This window comes from Centropristis striata, chromosome 21 (genome assembly GCF_030273125.1).
Source record: "Centropristis striata isolate RG_2023a ecotype Rhode Island chromosome 21, C.striata_1.0, whole genome shotgun sequence".
NCBI classification, from domain to species: Eukaryota; Metazoa; Chordata; class Actinopteri; order Perciformes; family Serranidae; genus Centropristis; species Centropristis striata.
Genome location: NC_081537.1, coordinates 16,630,734 through 16,653,222, shown reverse-complemented (window position 1 = coordinate 16,653,222; position 22,489 = coordinate 16,630,734). Strand labels below are relative to the sequence as shown.

Genomic DNA, 22,489 nt, shown 5'->3' with positions numbered 1-22,489 from the left:
CTTCACTCTTCAATCATCGTGGTAATAGCTCATTCTGATAGCCTGAAGACACTCACACTTGCTTCCATTTAAAATGCAAAGCCACAAATATAACAGGTGCTGCTGTTGGCTCAAGATGGCATCATGTGTTGCATCTTATTTTATATTGTGAATGTACATATGTAATTGCATGTGGTGCCTGTATAAAAAGAAACCAAGCTCATACAGAATGAGCCCTGGTTCTGGATGTCCTATAGATCTCTGCACGGTTCCACAACATGGAAACATAGAATACAGATGAACACATATCACATAAACCACAAACGACAGAGAAATAACCATCAACTTCGGTATTTGATCACTAAGTAGACAAATGGAGCAGTAAGTGTCCAAGCCTGTCTCGGTGAATACCTTGCATGCTTGTCTCCAGCCGACCACATGACGCTAATTCCTGACTGAAGCGCTCCTCCTGCGTATCCCTAATCCTGCCTGTGAAATGTGACAAGATCATTCTTTAGGCCTACTTTAGTCTGAATAATCTGCCCATCACAGACATTCATCCCGACCTGCACAGTGCTTCCAGTGTCATAACACGCTACCTGTACATTTTCACCCCAGCTTAGGCTCCATAAATTAAATCTAGACAAGTAAATGTGAGGGATCAGCATCCAGTGCTGCATGTGTGTCGATGTGGAGAATGCTGATTTTACACCGACTGCCTTAAAAACAAACGTGCTGTGTAGTGTCTATTCAACTCATTCAGGTTCAATACTGAAAGAAATAAAGAGTTGCAACAATTGGTCAGTTAATCAAGGAAATGTATCAATAACAATTATGATAACTGATAATTTATCAAAGAAAAATGCCCCAAATTCTCTGTTTTCAGCTTCCCTCATGTATGGAAGCCCTAAACAGCCATGAGAACAAGTCTTGTTCTCTTGTTCTTGAGATCACTAGTTATTTATGTTATCATCATAAAATATCAAGTGTTGTTATTTAGAGATAACAGTTTAAATTTTTAATTAAACATACATTGGTTCTGCTAAACAACTCATATCGCTCAGCTCTTTTAGCGACGTTCTAACTAATGTTGATTGCACATTACTATCATCCTGTTATCTCCGAAGACAAGTGTTATTTATAGATATCTTGAGAACGAGAAAACAAGTAGAATTAACTTGTTATCATGGGAAAAAATAGAGGAAATAAAATGTTTAAATTCTTGGCCATTTAGGGCTTAAGGTTGGATGTCTCCTTGTGATCTAAATGTTTGGTGGTTTGGAAATTTTAAGACATCAAAATGGGCTCTAGATGGACGTTTTCACCATTTTCTGACAAATATTGATCAATTACTCCAAAAGATATTGAACAGATTGATAGATATTGACAATAATCATCATATGAAGCCTTAATGGGGATCAAAATTAGCTTAATCAAGTCAAATGCCACACTTCAGTGTCATCAGAAGTCAACATGATTGCACTCCCTTTCTTCCTAAAGCTACCCGACATTTGGATACAGTAGAGTAGGTTTTACAGGAGCTTCTTGAAGTTTCCACAAAGTTGTGAACCAGTAATATGGCAGCTGTCAGGTTGAATTGAGCCATTGGTTCCAGTGCTAACAGGGAGGGTAGGTGAAGTTAACTCTTCTCTACAGCATGACTACAACCCGCCAGGATCCTCACCTACCTGATGGCAAGTGGACGACAGCATATAATCTCCATAGGCTTTACTTCCTACTCCTGACCAGCTTTAACTAATTGAGGAGACAACGTGAAAAAGACCCTTCACCGCCGCGATCTTGGCTGCACCTCAACTTTTCTAACTCTCTCCGTCATGCTGCGCTACCGTCGTCTGACTTCCGGCGAGATAGTGCAAGTTCTTCTTGTCAGCTCTGGGTTGAGCTCTTGCAAATGAAGTCAACGCTACAGTATTTGACACAGATGGAAAGGGAGGAGGGGGGGTTCTTGGGTGTAGTCAAGAGGAATGGGTATGACTTCTAAGTATCTGAAATGTCCTGTCTTAAACACATAATATCCGTAATACTTCCTGACACTTTCTCCTATAACCTCTTATTCTGCGCCAGCTTCTGTGGGGCCCTTTTTCCCTCTCTGGGCGAGGAAGAAAAGCAGTCTATTTTCTTGTCATATTTGGTTGAAAGGCGACTCTCAACTTGGAGTCTAATTTCCTGCACTTTAAAGACAGTCCACATGCAAGGTGCATTACCATGCTATCAAGGTGATGGGAGCAATTTCAAACTGTCAGTCAGTCATGGAAATATCAGAGAGACTTAATGCCTACCGCAACCTGTCAAAGGCTCCTGTGAAGTGGTGGAGAGCGTAATCTGAGTCTTATTCACTCAACACCATTTACCTGTCAGCGCAGCTCTCTGTTTTACTCTGGATGGTAGTTCATAATAAGATGGTAAAGCCATACATATATAGCTATTTAAATAAAGAGGTCAAACTGTGGCAGGCTTTAAAAACATAAGGGGGGAAAATAAAAGGTACAGTACTTCTACAGAGAGCAGATATATTATAAAAAGCATAGTTTCAGACTTAGTATGAAAGCTCATATGATCACGCAGTTCTTGCTTCACAGACAGCAGTTAGTTAAGGCTGTTAATTTCCCGATAGACGCACCACTCTGGGTGACACACTGGGGCTGTACTTAACCATTATTAATGTGACAGGCCTCGGTGCAAAGCAAATCAATTAAACAGGAGCAATCACCAGAGTCTGGATAACGGCCTTTTAAGACTGTTTTCATGTGACAAGGAGGTCCTCGATCCAGGCCTCTGCGCCGGGACCTGACAGGTCAAGAAAGCGGCATGAAACAATAGCACCTTCTAACCATCATCTCCCCTTTTTACCTGTCAGATCCAGTCGGCCTGTCTGGCTGCTGACGTGGCGCGCCCCGCACCGCCTGCCACAAGGTGAATTTTCATGTCATGTCGAGGGAATTTCTTATTCCATTTGCTCAACATTATAATGCAGCATTTATCGACCATTTTTTCAAGGCTATATGTCAAAGGCTTCTACACTCGAGTCACTTTACAGTATATAACTAATAGTTTCAGTTACAGGTCCTTTGTGATGTTTTTGAGAGAGCAGAATAATAAAACTGGAGGCTGCGACTTACCTTTATACTGTCCACTGCTGCCTGGAATCTCCAAAGTGTCTGGAAAATAAAAGCAGATTTCATAAAACATCACTTGATCATAAGGCCAGTTATCATTTTGTTGCACAAGCACTAACAAAAGAGTTCAACTTTTGATTAAAAGCATGAACTACAGTATTGTATGCATGCATTTGTTTAATCAAGCCTGCATCCTACTTCCAGAGCTAAATTATACAATACACATTATACGATTATGCATAATACAACAAGGTTGTAGCTCCTGTTACTGTGACTCTAATTGCCATTATTTTCAATTTTTAATCAACTCTAATGATAAATTGTGAAGTTGTCTCCAACCAACAAAAATTTAAGGTGCACCTTAAAACGCTGTTTTACATAAAATAGAGAATAAAAGTTAAACTAAGTGCTCGAGGCAGGTGGAGGATAATCTCACCCACCAATTTAGCTCTTTTAAATTTTAGATGAACCTCAAGAAATTCAAAGAAACACTTTTAGGAGGAGAAGAATAACTTTGTCCTTTCAAGAACTAAATAAGATTTTGCAATTTATAGCTTTTGCCAACACATAGTGTTCACTGTTTGTTCTGTGTTTTTGTTTATCATTTTGTATTTTCTTTGGCCAAGGACAAGGGTAAAGATAAGGACGGCCAATACACTTTAGTATAATAAAAGAAAAATTAAAGAGAAAGTTTAAAAGTTTTTAAGGATCATTATTAAAAATGTGATCTATTGAACACATTTTTCATATTTTTTATGAATAGAAAATGTAATTTGGGGGCTGAAAAGGTTATAGTTGGGATATTGGTAACAAACTTGCCATGGGCTGTGCTTAATAAAGAAACTTTGCATGTGGAAAAAAGGATTCAGTGAACTTTACCTCCCCTTTTTAATTTGCAAAAGTTTTATTATGACTTTTCTTGGTTCGTTACAAAAATGTGAGCTCTAAGGGACTTTCAAAGAAAAAAAAACACGAATTAACCCTTTAATTAAAACCGTGAATGTGTAAACGTAAAGCCCTGCATTATGGGGCTTGTTTCCTGTATGATCACCTACCTGAGGTACCAAACCCTGCTTTGTAAACGCTCGTGTTTTCAGGGAATCTGGGGTGATTCATAAACGTGTCCTTGTGTGAAATACTAGCAGGAGATTTTCAAGCTTTCTGTTTAAAAGTAATGAATTACGGCGACGAAAAAAAATGTGCAGCCATTTAAGGATAAAGCCGAGAATTTGGTGTCTGCCGCGGCGAGCCATCCATCACGTCCACAATAAAGGAGTTTTTGCCTGACGGTCGAAATTTATGGTCGCCCTTCTCTGCCCTAATAACTCAAAGCGCTGTGTCAGAGCCTGACAGCCGTTGCCGAAAACAGCACCCCTGTTATCAATCAAAAAACACTTGCATATGTTTAACTTTCGCCTGATCAGCAAGACATTTATAGGCTATTGAGTAATAAGATAAGTGGGTCTATTTCGATGGGAAGAAATGTAGAAGCTTTAAATGATTAATGGCAGCTACACGAGGGGGGTTTAAGCGCTCTTGGAATAAAAAAGAAAGAATTTTTGGCTTGAATGTGGCGGAAATGTGGGGGAATATTTTTAATTTCCAAGACAAAAAGGGACTTGAAAAATGACATGCTATATTAAATAGATGTCTGTAACAGAATTGGGGATGTGTAAAAATGCCTCAGAGCTTATCTCCAATTAAACAAATCGCAGTTTGGAGTTTTACCAGAGCAGGCAGGCTAACGGGCCTAAATGATGATGGAGGAGTGAAGGAGAGACACATCACTTCTTCACTCCACTTCTCATGGATTCACTTTACAGTAGTTGACCTGAATATGACTGAGAAGACTCTCACACACACACACGCACACGCACACACACACACACACACACACACACACACACACACACACACACACACAAAGCTGCAGACAGCTGACAGATAACTGGCGTGCAGGACAGGGAAGTGACAGATGACAGGCTGCGTGATTGAGAGGAGAAAGTTGCAGAAAATGTGAAACATGCCGATGGAGTGGATATCTGGCCAGAAAGGCCATCAGTTGGTTATTTTTCGTCTTGTAGTGGCAAAAGTAAATAATTTAGGAGCCATTTCGGTGCAAAAGTTGCCGGAAAACTTGCAATCAGATGCTGCCGTTTCCTGATTGCATTGTTTTTTCCAAAAATAATAAGCTACTGGAAGTTAGAAAACCGAGTGTGCATGGACAATAAAAACATTTCCGAACTCTACTGTCTGGAATACATTAAAATGCATCTTGCATTCTTGACATAAAGAGGTTTTGTTCATTTTTATCCCCCTGGTCCACGTTCCCTCAAAACCACATAGGATCCAGGGGCGGCGCATGCGTCCAAGCGCCAATTACGCAAAGACGCATATAAAAACTCAAAATTAAAAGCGCTCGGAGTGGGTGAAATATACAAAACACACCCGTGTGGGGAGGAAGCGTCACACTGAGTCGAGCCTCCGATCACCTCGGGATCTCTCTTTGATTGGGAGGCGGCAGCGGCTGTGATCTGCGGACTAATTCAGATGCTGCTCTGAGAAGGAGGCGGAGTGATCTCTCCTGCCCACTAGCCCACGTAAACCGAGTCCGCTCTCGGACCCGCAGCCACACTGTCAGAGCGACGCCGGGGATGAAGCAACGCGGCTGTGGTACGCACGGATTCTGCTCTCACTCTCCGCGTCTCTTTTGAGGATTTAACATTATTTTATCTCTGGCTTTAAAGGCTTTTAACCGTCTGACGTTTTCCAGTGTTGGCTTTATTTACCCTACACATGTATTTCTCAACCATTTCCACGAGAATTGGGTCATGATCACATCGCCCACGGTCTCTGTCCTGAGAAATAGCACGAATCCAGCGTGGGAGAGCGGCTCCTCGGGGGAGAAGGGCGCAGCGAAGATCAGCAAGCTTTTCGTCCACAACTCCGTCTCTCCTGCAGACCCTTCTCGCCAAGCCAGTCGTCTTCCCATTAAGGTTTTGAAAATGCTTACCGCTCGGGCAGGACACATTTTACACCCGGAGTACCTTCAGCCTTTACCGTCCACTCCCATCAGTCCCATCGAGGTAAGCACACACACCGTATTTTTGTGAAAACGTTTTGCGCACACGGGCATGAGTTCGCTAAATATCAAACTATAAAATGTTTCGCAGTGAAATCACGTCCAAAGCTTCCAATCCGCTGCTATGGGATGTTTTTTTCGGCATAAATTGGTTCAATAACTGATGACACAGAAGATTGCATTTATTATGATTATGGAAAGAATATCCCTCACTTATAGTGTGATGTTTAGACCAGTTCATTTCTTGCATTTTTTGTCTGCGTTAAAATAATAAACTGAGGTCTGACTTGTAATGACCTTGTTACAGCAGACTGATGCCCGTGTTTGTAATGTAATTTTCGACGTGTGGCAGTTGTTCAGTCTTATCTTCCATCTCCTGTAAGTCGGCTCTGTGTGTGTGTGTGTGTGTGTGTGTGTACGCTCCCTCTTTACATGCCCATTACGCTGAGTTGTTTTGAGTTTCATGCCGAGATAAGTTCATGCGCAATGCGTAAACTACGCGGAACGGTCATATAAGCGTATTTACCCCCAAAACACATTATGCTTACACGTGCTTTTATGAATTTCATTAACTGTGTTTTTGTCTCATTTCACAGCTGGATGCCAAGAAAAGTCCCCTTGCTCTTTTGGCCCAAACGTGCTCTCAGATCGGCAAACCGGATCCGCCGTCCTCCTCCAAACTGTCCTCTGTGACCTCAAATGGATCTAGTGATAAAGAGTCGAAATCCGGCCCGCTGAAAATGAGCGACATCGGAGCCGACGATAAATCCAGCTTCAAACCTTACTCTAAATCAGAGAAGAAGGACTCGAGCAGCAGCCTCAGTGGAGATAAAACCAGTTTCCGAGTGCCTAGCGCCACCTGCCAGCCGTTCACCCCTAGGACAGGCAGCCCCAGCTCCTGCACCTCAGTGTCTCCTCTGCCGGCTGACGGCAAGGCGGGAGACAAGGAGGAAAAGAAGGAGTCCGATAGCAATAAAAGCAGTTCGACTGAGAGTAATGGCAGCCATAGGATAAGTGGAATTACCTCTGATGGCAGCCAACACCAGGAGAGCACATCTGGGTCCAAGACTGTTACGTCAGACTCACCATCTGTAACCTCATCGTCCTCCTCCGTCCTCGGCTCTGGACTGGTGGCCCCTGTTTCCCCATACAAGCCCGGGCATACAGTTTTCCCCATGCCCCCTGCCGGCATGTCCTATCCTGGGAGTTTAGCGGGTGCCTATGCGGGTTACCCGCAGCCGTTCCTCCCTCACGGAATGACCCTTGACCCCACCAAATCCAGCAGCCAGCTGTTAAGTGCACAGTTCGCTGCAGCCAGCTCACTGGGTTGCAGTAAAGGGACGAGTCCCTTAGCTGGAGCGTCCCCACCGTCTCTAATGTCTGCTAGTCTGTGTCGGGACCCCTACTGCCTGAGCTACCACTGCACAAGCCATTTGTCCGGTGCATCCAGCGCCAACTGCGCACATGACTCTGCAGCGGCCGCAGCAGCAGCCGCCAACGCGCTCAAGTCTGGATACCAGCTCATGTACCCGACGCACCCGCTGCACGGCGTACACTCCTCGGCCCCGTCTTTCAGCGGACACCCCTTGTATCCGTACGGGTTTATGCTGCCCAATGACCCCCTGCCGCACGTGTGTAACTGGGTGTCTGCTAACGGACCTTGCGATAAGCGCTTTTCCTCCTCAGAGGAGCTGCTCAGCCACTTGCGGACTCACACGGCCTTCGCCGGCACAGAGAAGTTGATATCCGGGTACCCGGGGTCATCTTCACTCGCTAACGCCGCTGCTGCCGCGGCTATGGCCTGTCACATGCATATTCCTCCTAATGGCAGCCCGGGTAGCCCCAGCACGCTGGCCCTCAGGGGTCCTCATCACCATCTCGGACTGAGCAGCCGCTATCACCCCTATTCAAAGAGCCCCCTGCCCACACCCGGGGCCCCGGTGCCCGTCCCCGCGGCCACAGGGGCTTACTACTCCCCGTACGCCTTGTATGGACAAAGACTGACAACAGCCTCGGCCTTAGGATACCAGTAGAGACAAAGAATTATACATTTATAAAAGGAGATTTAGGCCCAATGAGTTTTATATTGTACTTCATGCAGGGACTGGATCCATGTGGGGATCAGTGTATTTATTTGCGATAGCTTCAAGCGTGACTAAAATAAAAAATAATATAACTTTGAAGACTCAATGTGCATTATTTCACAGAGGAGAGAGTACTGGGTTTTGTTTACCTGCCGTGCATCTTAAAGTATATATTTTTTGGGGACCTTTTTTAAGTAATATGGATTTTATTCTTCATGCTGAATTCACTGTAAGTCTTGCAAACGTTATTTTAATTCTGCCTCAGCTGCTGCTGAGTGGTTTGACAGAATGATGGACGTGGAAATCAATCAGAGCAGCTTCTTCAGAATTGTCATTGATTTATTTTAAGGGGAACAAAACGTTTCATGAAGCTGAAACCTGGATGGCATTCTAAAGCTCCAGACAGCTCTGTCACCGTTTACAGAAGCCTTTTTTAAGAGAGGACTTTTTTTTTAAAATACACAAATGTAGCCTATACACTGAGTTTTCAGTTGGGTCGGATCAGTTAAAAAAAAAAAAAAAAAAGCTTTAATAAGAGGAATTTCTTCTATTTCTTTTTTTGTTTGTTTTTTTGTTTTGGGGCTATTAGTTTGGCTGTGCACTGACACTGTACTGTGTTTTGTTTTTTGTTTTTAAACAAATACATATTAACTTATTAAATGGGTCCATATTTTGCTTGTGAGGCTGTGGCAAACACAGTTATTGTATTTAAATGCATTTAAATTAATTTAAAGATATTTAATTTAATTTTCTTCTTCTATTTTGGGCAGACGTTGCGAAATCTGACTCATTTCATATAATTCATAGTTTTGTCTTGAATGTTTTGGAGTTACCATGAGGCTGACTGGGTTTCACCAAAGGGCCTACAAAATGGTGAAACAATTTTTTAATTTTGTAGAAAATGTAAATGTAATACAAGCTTAAATCACTTACAGGCCTTTCTGCCTTATAGCTACAGTATGTTCAGTGTGTGTGTGTGTGTGTGTGTGTGTGTGTGTGTGTGTGTTTAGATGCATTATCTCTTTGCCTCATCAAAACATGCTGAGTCTTCTCAATCACGAGGTTGTGGATTATCGTTTCATTAACGAAGACAAACGAGCTGCTGATATCATTGAGGTGCTCGCTAAACAATGATTTACGATGACACCAGATGTGGGACGTTTCCACAGCTTTTGTGATTGCTGTAATGAAGCCGTGAAGCAGCGAGCATGAAATAAAGCGAGGCCTAACTATTTAATCAGCCCCTTAAAACAAATCAAGTAAATCAAGCCAACAGTGTTATTATCCCTCCTCAGTAAATCAGGCTGTTCTCCAGCAATAAAATCACCATCATTAACGGTCAGATGTCATATTCATCAAATCCAGCCATCCTTCATGTAGATGAGTCCTAAACATAGCTCAGTGATAGATGGTAATAAAGCCCCTAACCCACAATTCAGCTGTGCAACCAGTCAGCCATGAAGCCCTTGTAGATCATACGTGACACATCTTTCTTCATTTACAAACAGCACATCAGCGTCATGTGAACAGACGGGATTAAGATCTTTGAACATTATTTCTCAACAGTTAATTGACGTGTGACGCTGCGGTATGAATTCACACATCCTCTCTCGTGTGAACAGAGAAGCCAGTCAACATATTATTCAGTCGATTTGATTTCATAGTATCTGGTTTATTTTTAATTTAGGAATAAAGTCTGTGCACTACGTCTTGGGTTTTATAGTGTTCATTTGTGTAATGATCCTGTTTTTTTATTTATGAAGGGTATATTTTCAAGTGAGCAATTTTATTAAACTAAAATTGTTTAGCTTTTTTATATATATAGGAAGTCTCATTAAAGTCAAGAACTCTTTTCCAAGAGAGACCAAAGAACAGATTAAAAGCCCACAAGTGACAAAAGACAGTCTCATAAAACAGTCATTACACAAAAAAAGAAAAATGTCACAAATGTATGCATCAGTAAGGAAAACTTAAAGTCCCTCAGATGAACAAATGCCTATGTGACACTTTTACTCCATCTACAATTCATAAAATGCATAAATATTATAACTCTATAATGTGATTGTGAACAAATATAAATGTATTGGTCTACAACTAAGTCCACCTTTGGACAACCACACAGTAAGTGAAGGCTGATTAAAAAAAAGAGACGGTGAGTGATAATATAGTAAAATACATGTGAGAAGTTATGATTGTTGACAAATATTGTACATTAATACACACTTGAACATGTGTTCATTTATTCTCATAATAATATTATGAGTTATAAACCATCATAAAAACGAGATGTGTTGCTATTATTTCAGTAGTTAAAAAGCATAGATGTATACGAATCCATGTTATATGTAAATCATATATGCAACTATTACAGTAAAGCAGTCGTTGTCAATAAAAATCTTACGTATTAGGGTCCCTGTAACAGTGTGAATAAAATATATAGAACAAAGATCATACAAATAATAATATTAAAATGAGAATTTGAACATAAAATACTGTAATAATAAAATATAAAGTAATATAAATGAAAGAGTGTAAAACAGGAATGGAGTAAATGTATATGCAGATATTAGTGTTGTTACTACCAATTATATTTATTGTTGATTATGAACTGATTAGTTAATCGATTTATAAAATATCAGAAAATGGTGAAAAATGTCCGTCAGTGTTTCATGATGCCCTCAAATGTCTTGTTTTATACACAACTCCAATATATTCAGGTTATTGTCAGAGTGAAGTGAAAAAAAAACAGAATATATTCACATTTAAAAAGCTGGAATCAGATAACTTTGACTTTTTTCCCCCCTATAAAACAACATTCAAACTGATAAATTGATTATGAAAATAGTTGCCATTAATTTAATACTACCCTGATTCCCAAAAAGTTGGGACACCGTGTAAAATGTAATATAAAAACACAACAAGAAACTTTTGTTTTTTGTTAAGATATTTTCTTCATGTTTTACATATCCTCCCAACATTTTTGTAATCTAGGTTGAAGTTAACAACTAAACGATAAATCTTTGCGGCTCTAATAAAATAAATATATATATATATATTTATTTTATTTAAACAGGAATGTAGTACATGTATGTACACAAGGAGAGTGATAAGAACATACTGTATATCAATCTAAAGTTACAGTTAAAGTGTGGATATGCTGCTGTGGTGAATGGTATCCAGTGATAATTCAACAGTAATACTGTAGCAGATTATATAATGTTTTTCCTGTTTTAAAGAGGAGAAACAAGCGAATGTTTAGTTTGTAGGATGATCTGCTGTCTAACCCGTATTAATAATACTGTGTTGTATCAGTGATATGACTGTTTTGCACTGGAGCGAAAGTGGGAGCACCAACAGTTTTGCTCTTATTGTTTTAGCCTAAAAGTGAATTTAATTAAGAAGGTCATGGGTTAGGGTCAGATGCTGCATCGTATGGATAAAGGTAATTGTTACGTCTGTTTATGACATTATCCGGCTCAGTGAGCTTCACATACATCTTGTTCTAGTCTATCAATCTTTACATAGAAACAGAGGATCTCTTTCCCACATGTTTGAACGTAAAATACTGTCAGGACATGAGAGGCTGGACGGCTTTGTGACTCCATGTTGAATCACAGTGATGGCCCCACCTGTTCTGCTTTGAACTGCAGCATGAGTAAGACTCATGGCCTTTCACCTGAGGGGGAATAGATCAGCACGGCATGGCCCGGCGCAGACACGTTGATGTTAAAAATGGTCACTTTTGCACAGCTGCACGCCATGTGTTACACTGTCTGTTATTATTGAAGGTGGTGGACATCATCGCCGCTACGCTGAGCTGATGTTCAGCTTCACGATGCCCACAGCCATGTACAAAAATTGACTTCTTTTTTTTTTAGAAAGCGATTCATGCATCATATACAGACATCAAGTAGCTTTCAAACACTTGTTACACATGTTATGGTGCTATAATGAATTTAACACCCTGTTGTCAGCAGTATTAATAAACCAATCAAGGGATTTCCCTGTTTTCACATAAACTTTTGCTGCTTTGAATAAATCTCCCTCTGTGCTTATGTACTCTGGAAAGGCAGGCGGATCTCTGTTTACAGAAGCAAAGGGAAAAAACGAGGACTTTTTGCATGTTCAATCAGCTGAAAAGTGTGTCTTCCATCATCCTGAAAAACATGGTGGTTTATGTTTGCACTAGAGTGGCTTTTGCTTCTCCAAACAAGCCCCATATTTATCATCACTCCATCATTTCCTCCCTTTGACAAGCAAAGTAAACGATAAGAATACGAAGTTAAAGCTGGGTTTTTTACTGAGCTGTTGACCTTTGGAGCTTGTCTTCTTCTATTAACTCCAGTGAGGCATCATAAAAATGAAGGGGAGTGAGCTTGGTACTCTGAGATTATCCTAATGTGGATAACTTGTGTGCGTTTTCTGTATACTCACAATAAAGTCTGTCCTTTTGAGTTACAAGCCGGCTTGATGGGAAACGGAGAAAAGGGGAATTTTCCCTCAAAGAGAGTCTGTCAACACACAAAGCAAAGGAAAGAGCAACAGTGAGTTAAACAGTGGGCCCTTGTCTTTCAGCACTCAACATGCCCTATAATTTACACACCACTGACAGGGGCCATTTTGAAGTCTGTCATAGGCGGAAAACTTTTTGTCTCCAAACGTCTTGCTCACAGTGAGTCGACTCCTGCTCGGGTCTGGGGTGATTAATGACTTATTATGGCCTTATTGTGCGGAGGTGGCTAATTACCTACAGGCTGACTGAAGAGACACGCTATGAAAACCCTCCTCTGATAACCCCAACTTTTTCTTCCCCTCCTCGTTTTGGCATGTGGAAGCTCTTACTGACAAATTTGCAAGAAGCAGACTAACGTTGAGTAAGATGAATGGCCTCTGTGAACAGTAAACAGCCTTTAATTTAACAGTGTTTAAATGTATGACATACTGGCATTGTGCTTCTTTGCTGTTCGTGCTCTCTGGTTGGGAAACGCAGCCAAAGTTCCCCCGCTGTTGGTTTAAAATTAGGCTTGGCATATTCATGGAGGGAGTTTCTGGATGCTCGGGATGGCAAACATGTGTTCATTGCCTCTTTAAGTCCCTTCAGACTGACATTCTGAGACAAAGATAATCAGTTTCTTAAGAAAAGCGGTCTTAAATGCAGCGAGCAGGCAGCCAGTATATCTGATAAAGTCATAAACAACTAGAATTCTTTTGTAGAGCCAACAGGAGAAGAAGACAAAGAAAACACTATGCTGCACTCTAACTAACAATAAGCCAAAGCCACATAAGCTCTTCTTTAAGGTCAGCGGCTCGTTGCACCAGACACACGACTGGCCAGAGAGTGTGCAGCCATCCCCTCCACTTTATCTCAGCCTTCCTATTATTAGGTTTGTTAACATACTGTATTGCCGTGTTTGCAGTCATGTCGACAGGCTAACTTAATCAAGTTACTATCGAACTTGTGTGCTTTGCCCAGCGCGACAGTTTTAGTGCCAGAATTATTGCCTTGACCTATGAGAGGAAATTAGCTGTAGACACAACTTGGAGACTTTTCTTCCTGGTGAAAATTTTTTTTTTTACCAGAACACTGACAATGATGGAAAATAGCAGCGAACAAAAATGCTCCTTCTATAACGTTGCAAATGAAAAATGCCACGTGGACCCAAAGTGGTGCAAAATGCATAATGCCAGCTGGCAGACCATTACAGGTGATGGACATTTCACTTACCTAAGTCAAATATAACAGACTGCTGTTCATTAATATACAGGAGGGCCTGCAGAATCGAGCCTGCCATCTGGTTAAATCGACAGAGTAATCTACAGCTCGTGATTAGAGCTGAGGAGCAGAGTTTCTCTTTAATCTCTCTCAGCTTTCAAAAGAAAAAAAAATCCATCTGTACCATGTGGCACATCATTTTTCTTTAAGACAAATGGACTGTTTTTGTATGATCCAAAATTAGATCAGCAGAAAACAATCAATCTTGTAATGGGCCTGGGAAAAGAATTGAGATTTAGATTCTGGTTTTCCTCATCTTGTCTTTAGCATCTCACCTCTCGCGTTTCTTGTTGTAGCAGCAATCAGCCTTCTTCCCATGATGCTCTCTAACTGGTGCCACCCCATGGTGTATACTAACCCTGTCTCCTAAAAATGACATTTCCACACAACAAAACTGCAAATTTCAGATTTGTTTACATATTTTCTCCCAGATTGCCGTCACGGTTTTAAATAAGGAAGGGGCAAAAAATCTATACAGCATAGTATTGTTATATTTGGCAATATTTTACCAATACAAGAACAACAAGTATCAATCACTTCTCATACAAATTATTTTAATTACAAATTAAACATTTTGGTGCTAGAATTATACAATAAATCATTTTTTCAGTCCACCAGATGGTGCTAAATTGAGATGTTTATTTTATTCCATTTTCATTTTTGTAAGGTGTAAAGTTCCTGAAGGGGCCTGGAATTGTTCAAAATACCTGTACAGTAGTAACACATGTTGGCATTCAGTTCGGTTGGACTGTGTGGACTGTAACAAACAGTTCAGTTTGTCAGAACCTTTATAACACTGTTGGTCAGTCAGTCTGCTTCATAATCCCATTTTGCTGCAATAACAATCACTGAGGTGAGAAGAACAGAGTGAATATTTTATCATATTGGAAAAAAACAGATGGCAAAAGTAGTAAATTACGGCATATCGAAAGATTAAGCATATGAAAGATGTTTAAAATTGCAATCATTTCATATTGAGACTTAAGTATCTATCGTGATAATATTGTAACATGGTGTCTCTGGTGAGTCCCACACCTACTTATGAACACACAGTTAATGTGGAACAGTCACAGTTTGGTCAGGTTTAGGCAAAAAAAAAGATTGGTTAGGTTTAGTGAAAGATAATGGTTTGGATGAAAATAAGTATGTTTTTTATGTAAAAACACAAACTTTTAGGGGCACAAACTGTGTGAAAGTCCCGTGTTTTATCCCTCCATCCCCCCCGACCTCCTCCCTGCACAGAATTTGATTAGAAACGTATATGAAAAAATATAAGCTGAATACAGGAGAGAATATATTTCCCTTCAAATGTATTTGACAATCCCACTTTGCTGTATTTGAGCACAATTTTAAGGAGACCAGGGTGCATCGGGTCCTGGACTAATAATGAATATGAAAATATGCCTTAATATAACGATTCCCCTTAAGCTTGTTCCCTGTAGCGCTCCATAGCAGATGGTGACCTGTGAGAGTCTGCGACACCCGAACCAAAATCCACACTGAAGCAAAGAAGAAGACAAAATACTTCAAGTCAACCTGTCTGCAAATTAGTGAGATGACACAACTGTCAGGTGCCAGCCTCCTGTGACAGTCGCACCCCCCTCCCATTACAGGAGCAGCGATGCTTTCACTGCACGACAAAAGGGAAATGGGTGCATGTTTTTTTATAGGAGACCTGTCTGTCAGCTGGCTCTCAAGTCATAACAAATCACCAGCACTCAGCTGAGGCTGAACATTCGGGGCGTCAGGAGGAAGACGGATGACCTGCAGGCCTTTGAAGTGCTCTGGCAGTTCAGATGGCTCAGCGGCGCTGACAGAGAAATATACACAACAGAGCAACCAATAATGAGAACATTAAACATTCCAGCCACCTGACAGGCTGACAAAAACAGCCTGGCCTCACATCAATCATCCGCTGAGACATAACCTTGACAATTAGTCCCCTCTGATACTCCCCATAACCCCTGGGCCTGCACTGCAGTGTGACTCCACTTAAGGAGGAGAAAACCAAAGAGCTTAATCTAATTTCTTAATTCTGATTGATCAAGACATAGTGGCGACAGAGACCGTAATATATATCGGTTCGACGAATGATGGATTCGGAATCAGTTGGCGAGCTCTTTGTAAAGTAATGACTCTCCAAGGACAGATGTGAAAATAGAAAAATGCACATACTGTAGTTCAATTATTTTCCTGGCTGCCTCTGAAGATGTTTCGGCTAAGAACACAAAAATGCATCCAGCATATGTTTATGGCTCTGCCTGCTCAAATATGTGTTTTAATGACGCCCCACAGGCATTTGGAAGCTATATAAATACTTGTAGCAGAGCCAACACTTAGGTTTCAATACAAGTCAAGACATAGATCAGCATAAAACATCAATAGTTCTTTATGTGTGCCTAACGAGGTTACATCTCTTACATCTGTATCTGTGTAAACATGTGCTAAATGTCAAGTCTGCTATTAAAAATCTCTGTAAATTATGTTCAATAAAAGATTTAATATCATTAATGTTCTAAAAAAATTACTTTTTTTTCTTTTCAGCATACCCCTCATTAGCCAGAATACTCTTTAGTTTCACCCGCACTCTACAATCCAAATCCAGACACTCAGAAAAAAGCAAGGGGGCCATGTTGTCATCACTCTATTCACTTTAACTATGTAGTTACCATATGACAAATGAGTCATGTGAAATGACATTTCCCTTTCACCTTCACACCTGTAGAGAAAAAGCAAAGCGTGCGACAGATGGATGGATGGCAGACCCTCAAAACTACTGTATCTCCCTCTCATTTGGTGAAATGGAAAGAGCCGGGCCAACGACTGTTTACAAAAACTACCTGAGACAGAGCTGCAGAGTTCCAAGCCCCGAGGATGATAAATGGCTTCGCTAACCCTGTGGGACTGCAGACCCAAATGAGGACGGAGCTAATTGCCGTGCGAAATACTTTGGCATGAATGGAAAGAAAATGCAGGCGAGCCGCGGCCAAAAAAAGGCCCAGTTGCTGCTCTGAACTCCTCGTTGGCTTTTGCTTACAAGAGTTCACTGGGTGTCCATAAATCATGGACTGCTTACAGCTGAAACTGCCCTTAGTCATCAACATGCAATAGACTGAGTGACAGATTCCATCCTGACTACATTAGCCCCCAGTTCAAACGAGGCTCCTTTTTTTAAACTCTCCTACCATCTTGAACCTCGCAGGAAATGAAAACCAGATGGCTGAGGATCTCTCTGTATAACATAAAGCTGAGCTCATGTGGGAGAAAAAGACACAAGAGTAAAAAAAAAAAAAGTATATACATCGTTGAAGGAAATGACAGGGGTCAACCTGAGGTATCCTGGGTTTTTGATATCCTTCAAATACAGCTTCAGATATGACTTTATCCTGAGGCTACGGGCTGCAGCACATTACTCATTTTCTACTGACAGGAGACCTGAAATGTGGTTTCAGTCTGTGTTACTCCCACACAGGTGACACAAGTGCAAACTCCACTATCATTCTTAGCTACGTTCATGATTTCTGAACCCTCATCTTGAACTAGACAGCACACAGAGCGCATACCTCTCCCGAGGCTCAAGAAAAGATAATTAATGTTATATTTTAATGAGAATTTTTTTTTTTAAACCATCAGAATCCAAAAATAGTCACACAATAATGGGAATGCATGTGCCAAACTGTTTTTCATTTAAGTAAGTGCAGTAGTCAAGAGGAAGTAAATGAGTAGGTGCAAATGTCCAAAGGTGTCTTATCTCACAATTAATTTTAAAATTCCTGGATCTGAACCAAAAAGTAATCACTTGTGTTGGTCCGGGGCCAAACTCTACTCTTACTTTTATTGCAATCAGTTGTGAGTTAGAAGTGTATCTGATGAGTTGTAGCATGAGTTATAAGTCTTTATGAAGATAAGTTAAAGGATACAGCTGGTGATATTCTGTATTTTGGTTACTGTCCACAAATCCCACAAAAAAGAACAAAAGTAACAACACATCAGTTCAACTCTCACTCTCAGTCAGCCCCGAGCCAACATTGGAGATCTATGGTACTGAGGAATACAGGAAATACTTTTGGTCTTTTGTGGGATTTGTTGACAATAAGTAAAAAATTTAGAATATCACCAGACTTATCCAGGACTTATCTGTAGTCCCACAGACTTATAAAGTCAAAATAAGTCTTTTGTTCACTCATTCTAGGGAAGGCAATGTCAGTCTGCAGACTGGACATCATCAGCATCTTGGCATCATCACCATGTTAGCATCCTGACAATAGCACGTAGCTCAGCCTTACAGTGCAGGTGGCTGTAGACTCTGAATCTTGTTTGATTCAATTTCGTGAGCATCCCAAACAAAATTCCATTCACTTTCATTGTATTGCAATGGACACAGAGAAGGCTGATATACCAAAAGTTATCACCAAAAGTAGTTATCTGACACACATCCTGAGTTTTCTTCTAATTGGGTCAGTTAGGGTCTCGTTATATTGGAGCAGGACTTGCCTGTCAATAGCCATTTCAGACCGGAGGAACTTTTTAATAATAATTTTATATTGTTTTGAGATTCCCCTTTTTTATTGTGTCCACACCACAAGAAATAGTAACTATTGTAACTATGGGAATGTTATTTTGAGGGATTTTTTTAAGCTTCTTTATCAAAGTAGGTACTCTCCCACCACAAGAGCAACCTCGAGGAACATGTACAATGATTAGTTTAGGCATAATTGTATGTTGTCATATACATGAACCAATGAAGCACCAGTCATTATTAAAAACCTGTTAGCCGCATGAACAACAGAAAACACAAACCCCAAACTACCGCTTGCAATGAAATAAAGGAAGAAAACTTGAATGAATGTACCAACGGTGAAGTCCAGGCATACTGAGCATTCATGGGATAGGGCAAAAACAACACAATTTTGATTCATCAAAGTGAAATACCACAGGAGTTTTAATGTAGGTCAGAAAACCAGCAACACCCGTACCAAAACCCAAACTGAAGCAAAGAAGAAGACAAAATACTTAAGGTCATCTTGTCTGCAAATTAGTGAGATGATGCAAGCCTCTTGTGACAGTTACACAAACCCGAAACTACAGCTTTTAATGTAATTAAAGGAAGAAAACTTGAATAAATGTTCCGACGGTGAAGTCCAGGCATACTGAGCTTACATGGGACGGGGGAAAACAAGGCGATTTTGATTTGTCAAAGTCAAATACCACAAGAGTTTCAATCGAGGACGGAAAATCAGCTTATAGACGCATTACCACCACCCAGTGTTTAGTAATAGATTGCTGTTGTTGTACATGCGCAAATGTATGGTGCTATACCACCTTCCACCAGCCTTTCTATTGGCCATGAGAATGCAAACAGAAAAAAACACCCTTGAAGGTCTTGGTGTCTTAAGAGATTTGACTAGAGGCAAGGTAAGATATGTTTTTATTTCAAAAGTAAGTGAACTGACCCGATTAATGCAATATGGTCAACCTTACACAAACTTTTTATTGTATTATAAATAATTTATACTGACACTTTAATGATAATTTATATCCTCAGAAGGACAAACTATCCCCCAGTTCTGCACTAAAAGGTATTTAGAATATCTCACATAATAGCACGTATATATCAAGTGTTTCGTAATCAGTTTGATCAAACTCTCCAAACGCCTCCTAGGGATTCTGCTGATGAGAAAGCTTTCAAATATATTTAATTCCTAATAGGTTGAGCTTATAGCTGATAAATGTTTACTCATGATGCTAACTACCAGCATGATTAGACCTTTAAAGTAATCTTTTTGTAATCTATAATGTAAAGGCCATGAAGCACATTATGCTCAGCTGGTTAAGTAAACATCAAAGTAGAATCACAAAGAGCCTCATGTGGACACGGAGAGCTGCACTCCAACAACAAATGGCTGCAATATACTGGAAAGCAATTTATAGGGCAAGGTACGCCTTTGATTTTAATAGCAGTGATTTATATGTATTTATCTCAGGAATCCCGATAGATTCCTTATGTGAGCTGCAATTAATTATATTTTGGGGATTTTCTGCCACCATCAAGCCGACCTAATATAATATTCCCACCTGTCCTTCATGCCATAACATTATTTGTGATGTTATTTTATGAGAAAAGCTGGTGGTGACTCATTTTAATTCAATTGCATGAACCGGAGGCACAATCTGTTTTTCATGTTCTCTGGCTCCAGCTGAAAACACCTGCCCTGTTCTCACAGCTAATACATTAAGTAGTAAGTGCCTGAGCAGATGTTGTAGGGTCAGCAGGGAGTCCAGGACCTATAGAGCTCTTGATATTTATTGGAGTGGATCAGAAGGCAATGACATGAGCCGTCCTCTCTCTTGATAAATCACGTTTTACATGCAGGTAGAAGACAGAGCATGCTTTGCCTTCCTAGAAACACCTTTTCCAATTTGTCAGCCTCTAAATCATTGCAGGCTTGATACTAGCAGGTATTTCTACCACTAGAAATGCCAATCAGAGAGAGACCTCTTGGAAAATGTTCGAAAAACAGTTCAACTTTCTCCCTGGAAACTGTAACACGCTGGAATCTTTTATTTGTGTTTGCTTTGCGATCGTTCACAGAGATCAAAGCCCGCGCTTAAGGCCTCGGTGTCAGCACAAGACATCGATGACATCTTCCATTCACACCGCGTCTTCTCCTCACATCTCACATGCACTCAGTCGTCACATCCCACAACAAAGAGAGACGCCCCGAGTTATCATCCATCAAACCGAGCCTTTTATGGCCCATCAAAAGACAATGAACTGCCAGAGTGAAAGGAGTGTTTGCAACATGAAGTGACAGCGAATACTCCAGACACAGATTAAACAGCGTTGGAAATGAGAGAACTACATAATGTTTGGGTAATTTGTGAGAATTAGACATTATGATTCATCTTTATGAAGGGAAGGAGGCTCAGATATAAGCACAGCCTGAACTATGAGTGCGGGGGCCCGCTCTCATAGTTCAGGCATCTCAATTTACTTTGGTTTTGAAGTATAGGCTTCATATGGTTACAGAGTGGAACACTTTGTTTTCAAACATCGTCAAATGTCTTTAACGCCTCAGTTCTAAGGTATGAGCTACGTGTTAAGAAATAAAGCAGACCCTCTAGACTTATTTTCCCTGAAAGGCATCCCATTTATTCCATGTTCCATCAAAGGCAAAATAAAGGGGCTACTGGCAACACAGTATATCATTGTGTACAATAGAATACTTGCAACATAAACCATCAACGGCTCTTTGTATGTTATCTCCCATGGATTATCCCTCTCAAGTCAACCATCAAGCTCTGTGGGTATGGCGGCATATACTATTGCAGTGTGCACCCCCGTGTGCGGCTGAGAAATTGCTGAAGTATTTGACAGAGGCCGAGTGAAACGGGACACCCACATGATTATACTGTATCCTGTCTGTTCCTGATTTATTGTGACAGCAAAAACTCCCTGCAGGACCATGTCGTCAGGTGCTAGGACTTGTGCTGTGTGGGACATTTGATCGGCTTTGGGCTTTTAGTCAAGACCTTGTGAGAAAAGTCTCCGGAGACGCTGCTGAGAACGCTCAAAATCCTCATTACTAAATATACAAGCGCATGTACTAATGGTGAACGGAAACAGACCGCTCACATTTGGCTAGAAAAGTAGCAGCTGTGGATTTTTTTCAAACTTGAGAAATGCGTAAAGGGGTAATCCTTGAGATTGTCATTCTTTGCCCCTGCTGCAGGGTTTTATGTTTTGGCCCTGTTCTTGTTTGCTTTTTGGCAGTTTTCTGTTTCACCACGATCCATAATTACTTTTAATTTTCCCAGCTGTGAGTAGTTCCTCCATTTCCTTTGTGTATTAAATTATGGAACAATAGCGTCTAATTACAACAATTTCTCAAATTTAATGGTTTTTAATATGCAATAAATTTTTGGGCTATACTTAAATTTGTCATGTTTCCCGTATGGATACACTACATACTAAAAACCTTAGAATTAACACTTTTATAGAATGGAGCCAGGATTAATATTAATAGTAACACCTGTGCTTTGCCTTCTATGACAAGTCAAAATATCTGCAGTGGAAAAGGCCTATTGACACTACATCTGTGTCCCCAAATTTGTACAAATTCTAAGCGAACTTTGAGTATGAAGTGCATTCACACTGAAAAAGTGACAGAATATAAGATTACTCGCAGTCAGTATGCAAAAAAACAACATTTTATGCTGTTGATGTACATTATTCATCCATAATGCAATGTACAATTGATAGAGAAAATGCTCCCAAATCGAGAAGAAAAAATGTAAATAAATTATAGATGGTGGCGAAAAAGCCCCAGGAAAACAATAAATTAATACATTTCTGGAAAAACTGTCTTTTTGGCAAGATTTGGCACAGGGGGACATTAGACTGACGTATTACACATGTATTGTATAATTCCCT

The 22,489-nt window shown here is 40.5% G+C and overlaps 1 protein-coding gene and 1 long non-coding RNA gene across 2 annotated transcripts in view; one reads left to right on the top strand and one right to left on the bottom strand.

Annotated features, from left to right (window-relative positions):
* LOC131959361 (uncharacterized) overlaps positions 1–22,489 on the bottom strand; it is a 113,956-nt gene that overhangs the window by 69,729 nt on the left and 21,738 nt on the right. The window contains exons 3-4 of the long non-coding RNA XR_009389443.1: positions 12,717–12,793; positions 3,120–3,158 (exon numbers count right to left, since the gene is read on the bottom strand). This is a non-coding gene — a long non-coding RNA (uncharacterized LOC131959361). The remainder of the gene's footprint in view (positions 1–3,119; positions 3,159–12,716; positions 12,794–22,489) is intronic.
* Positions 5,648–8,381, top strand: LOC131959357 (zinc finger protein 503-like). The gene is made up of 2 exons (XM_059324542.1): positions 5,648–6,202; positions 6,795–8,381. Exons 1-2 carry the CDS (start codon positions 5,948–5,950, stop codon positions 8,229–8,231), a joined length of 1,692 nt encoding a protein of 563 aa, XP_059180525.1. The 5' UTR covers positions 5,648–5,947; the 3' UTR covers positions 8,232–8,381.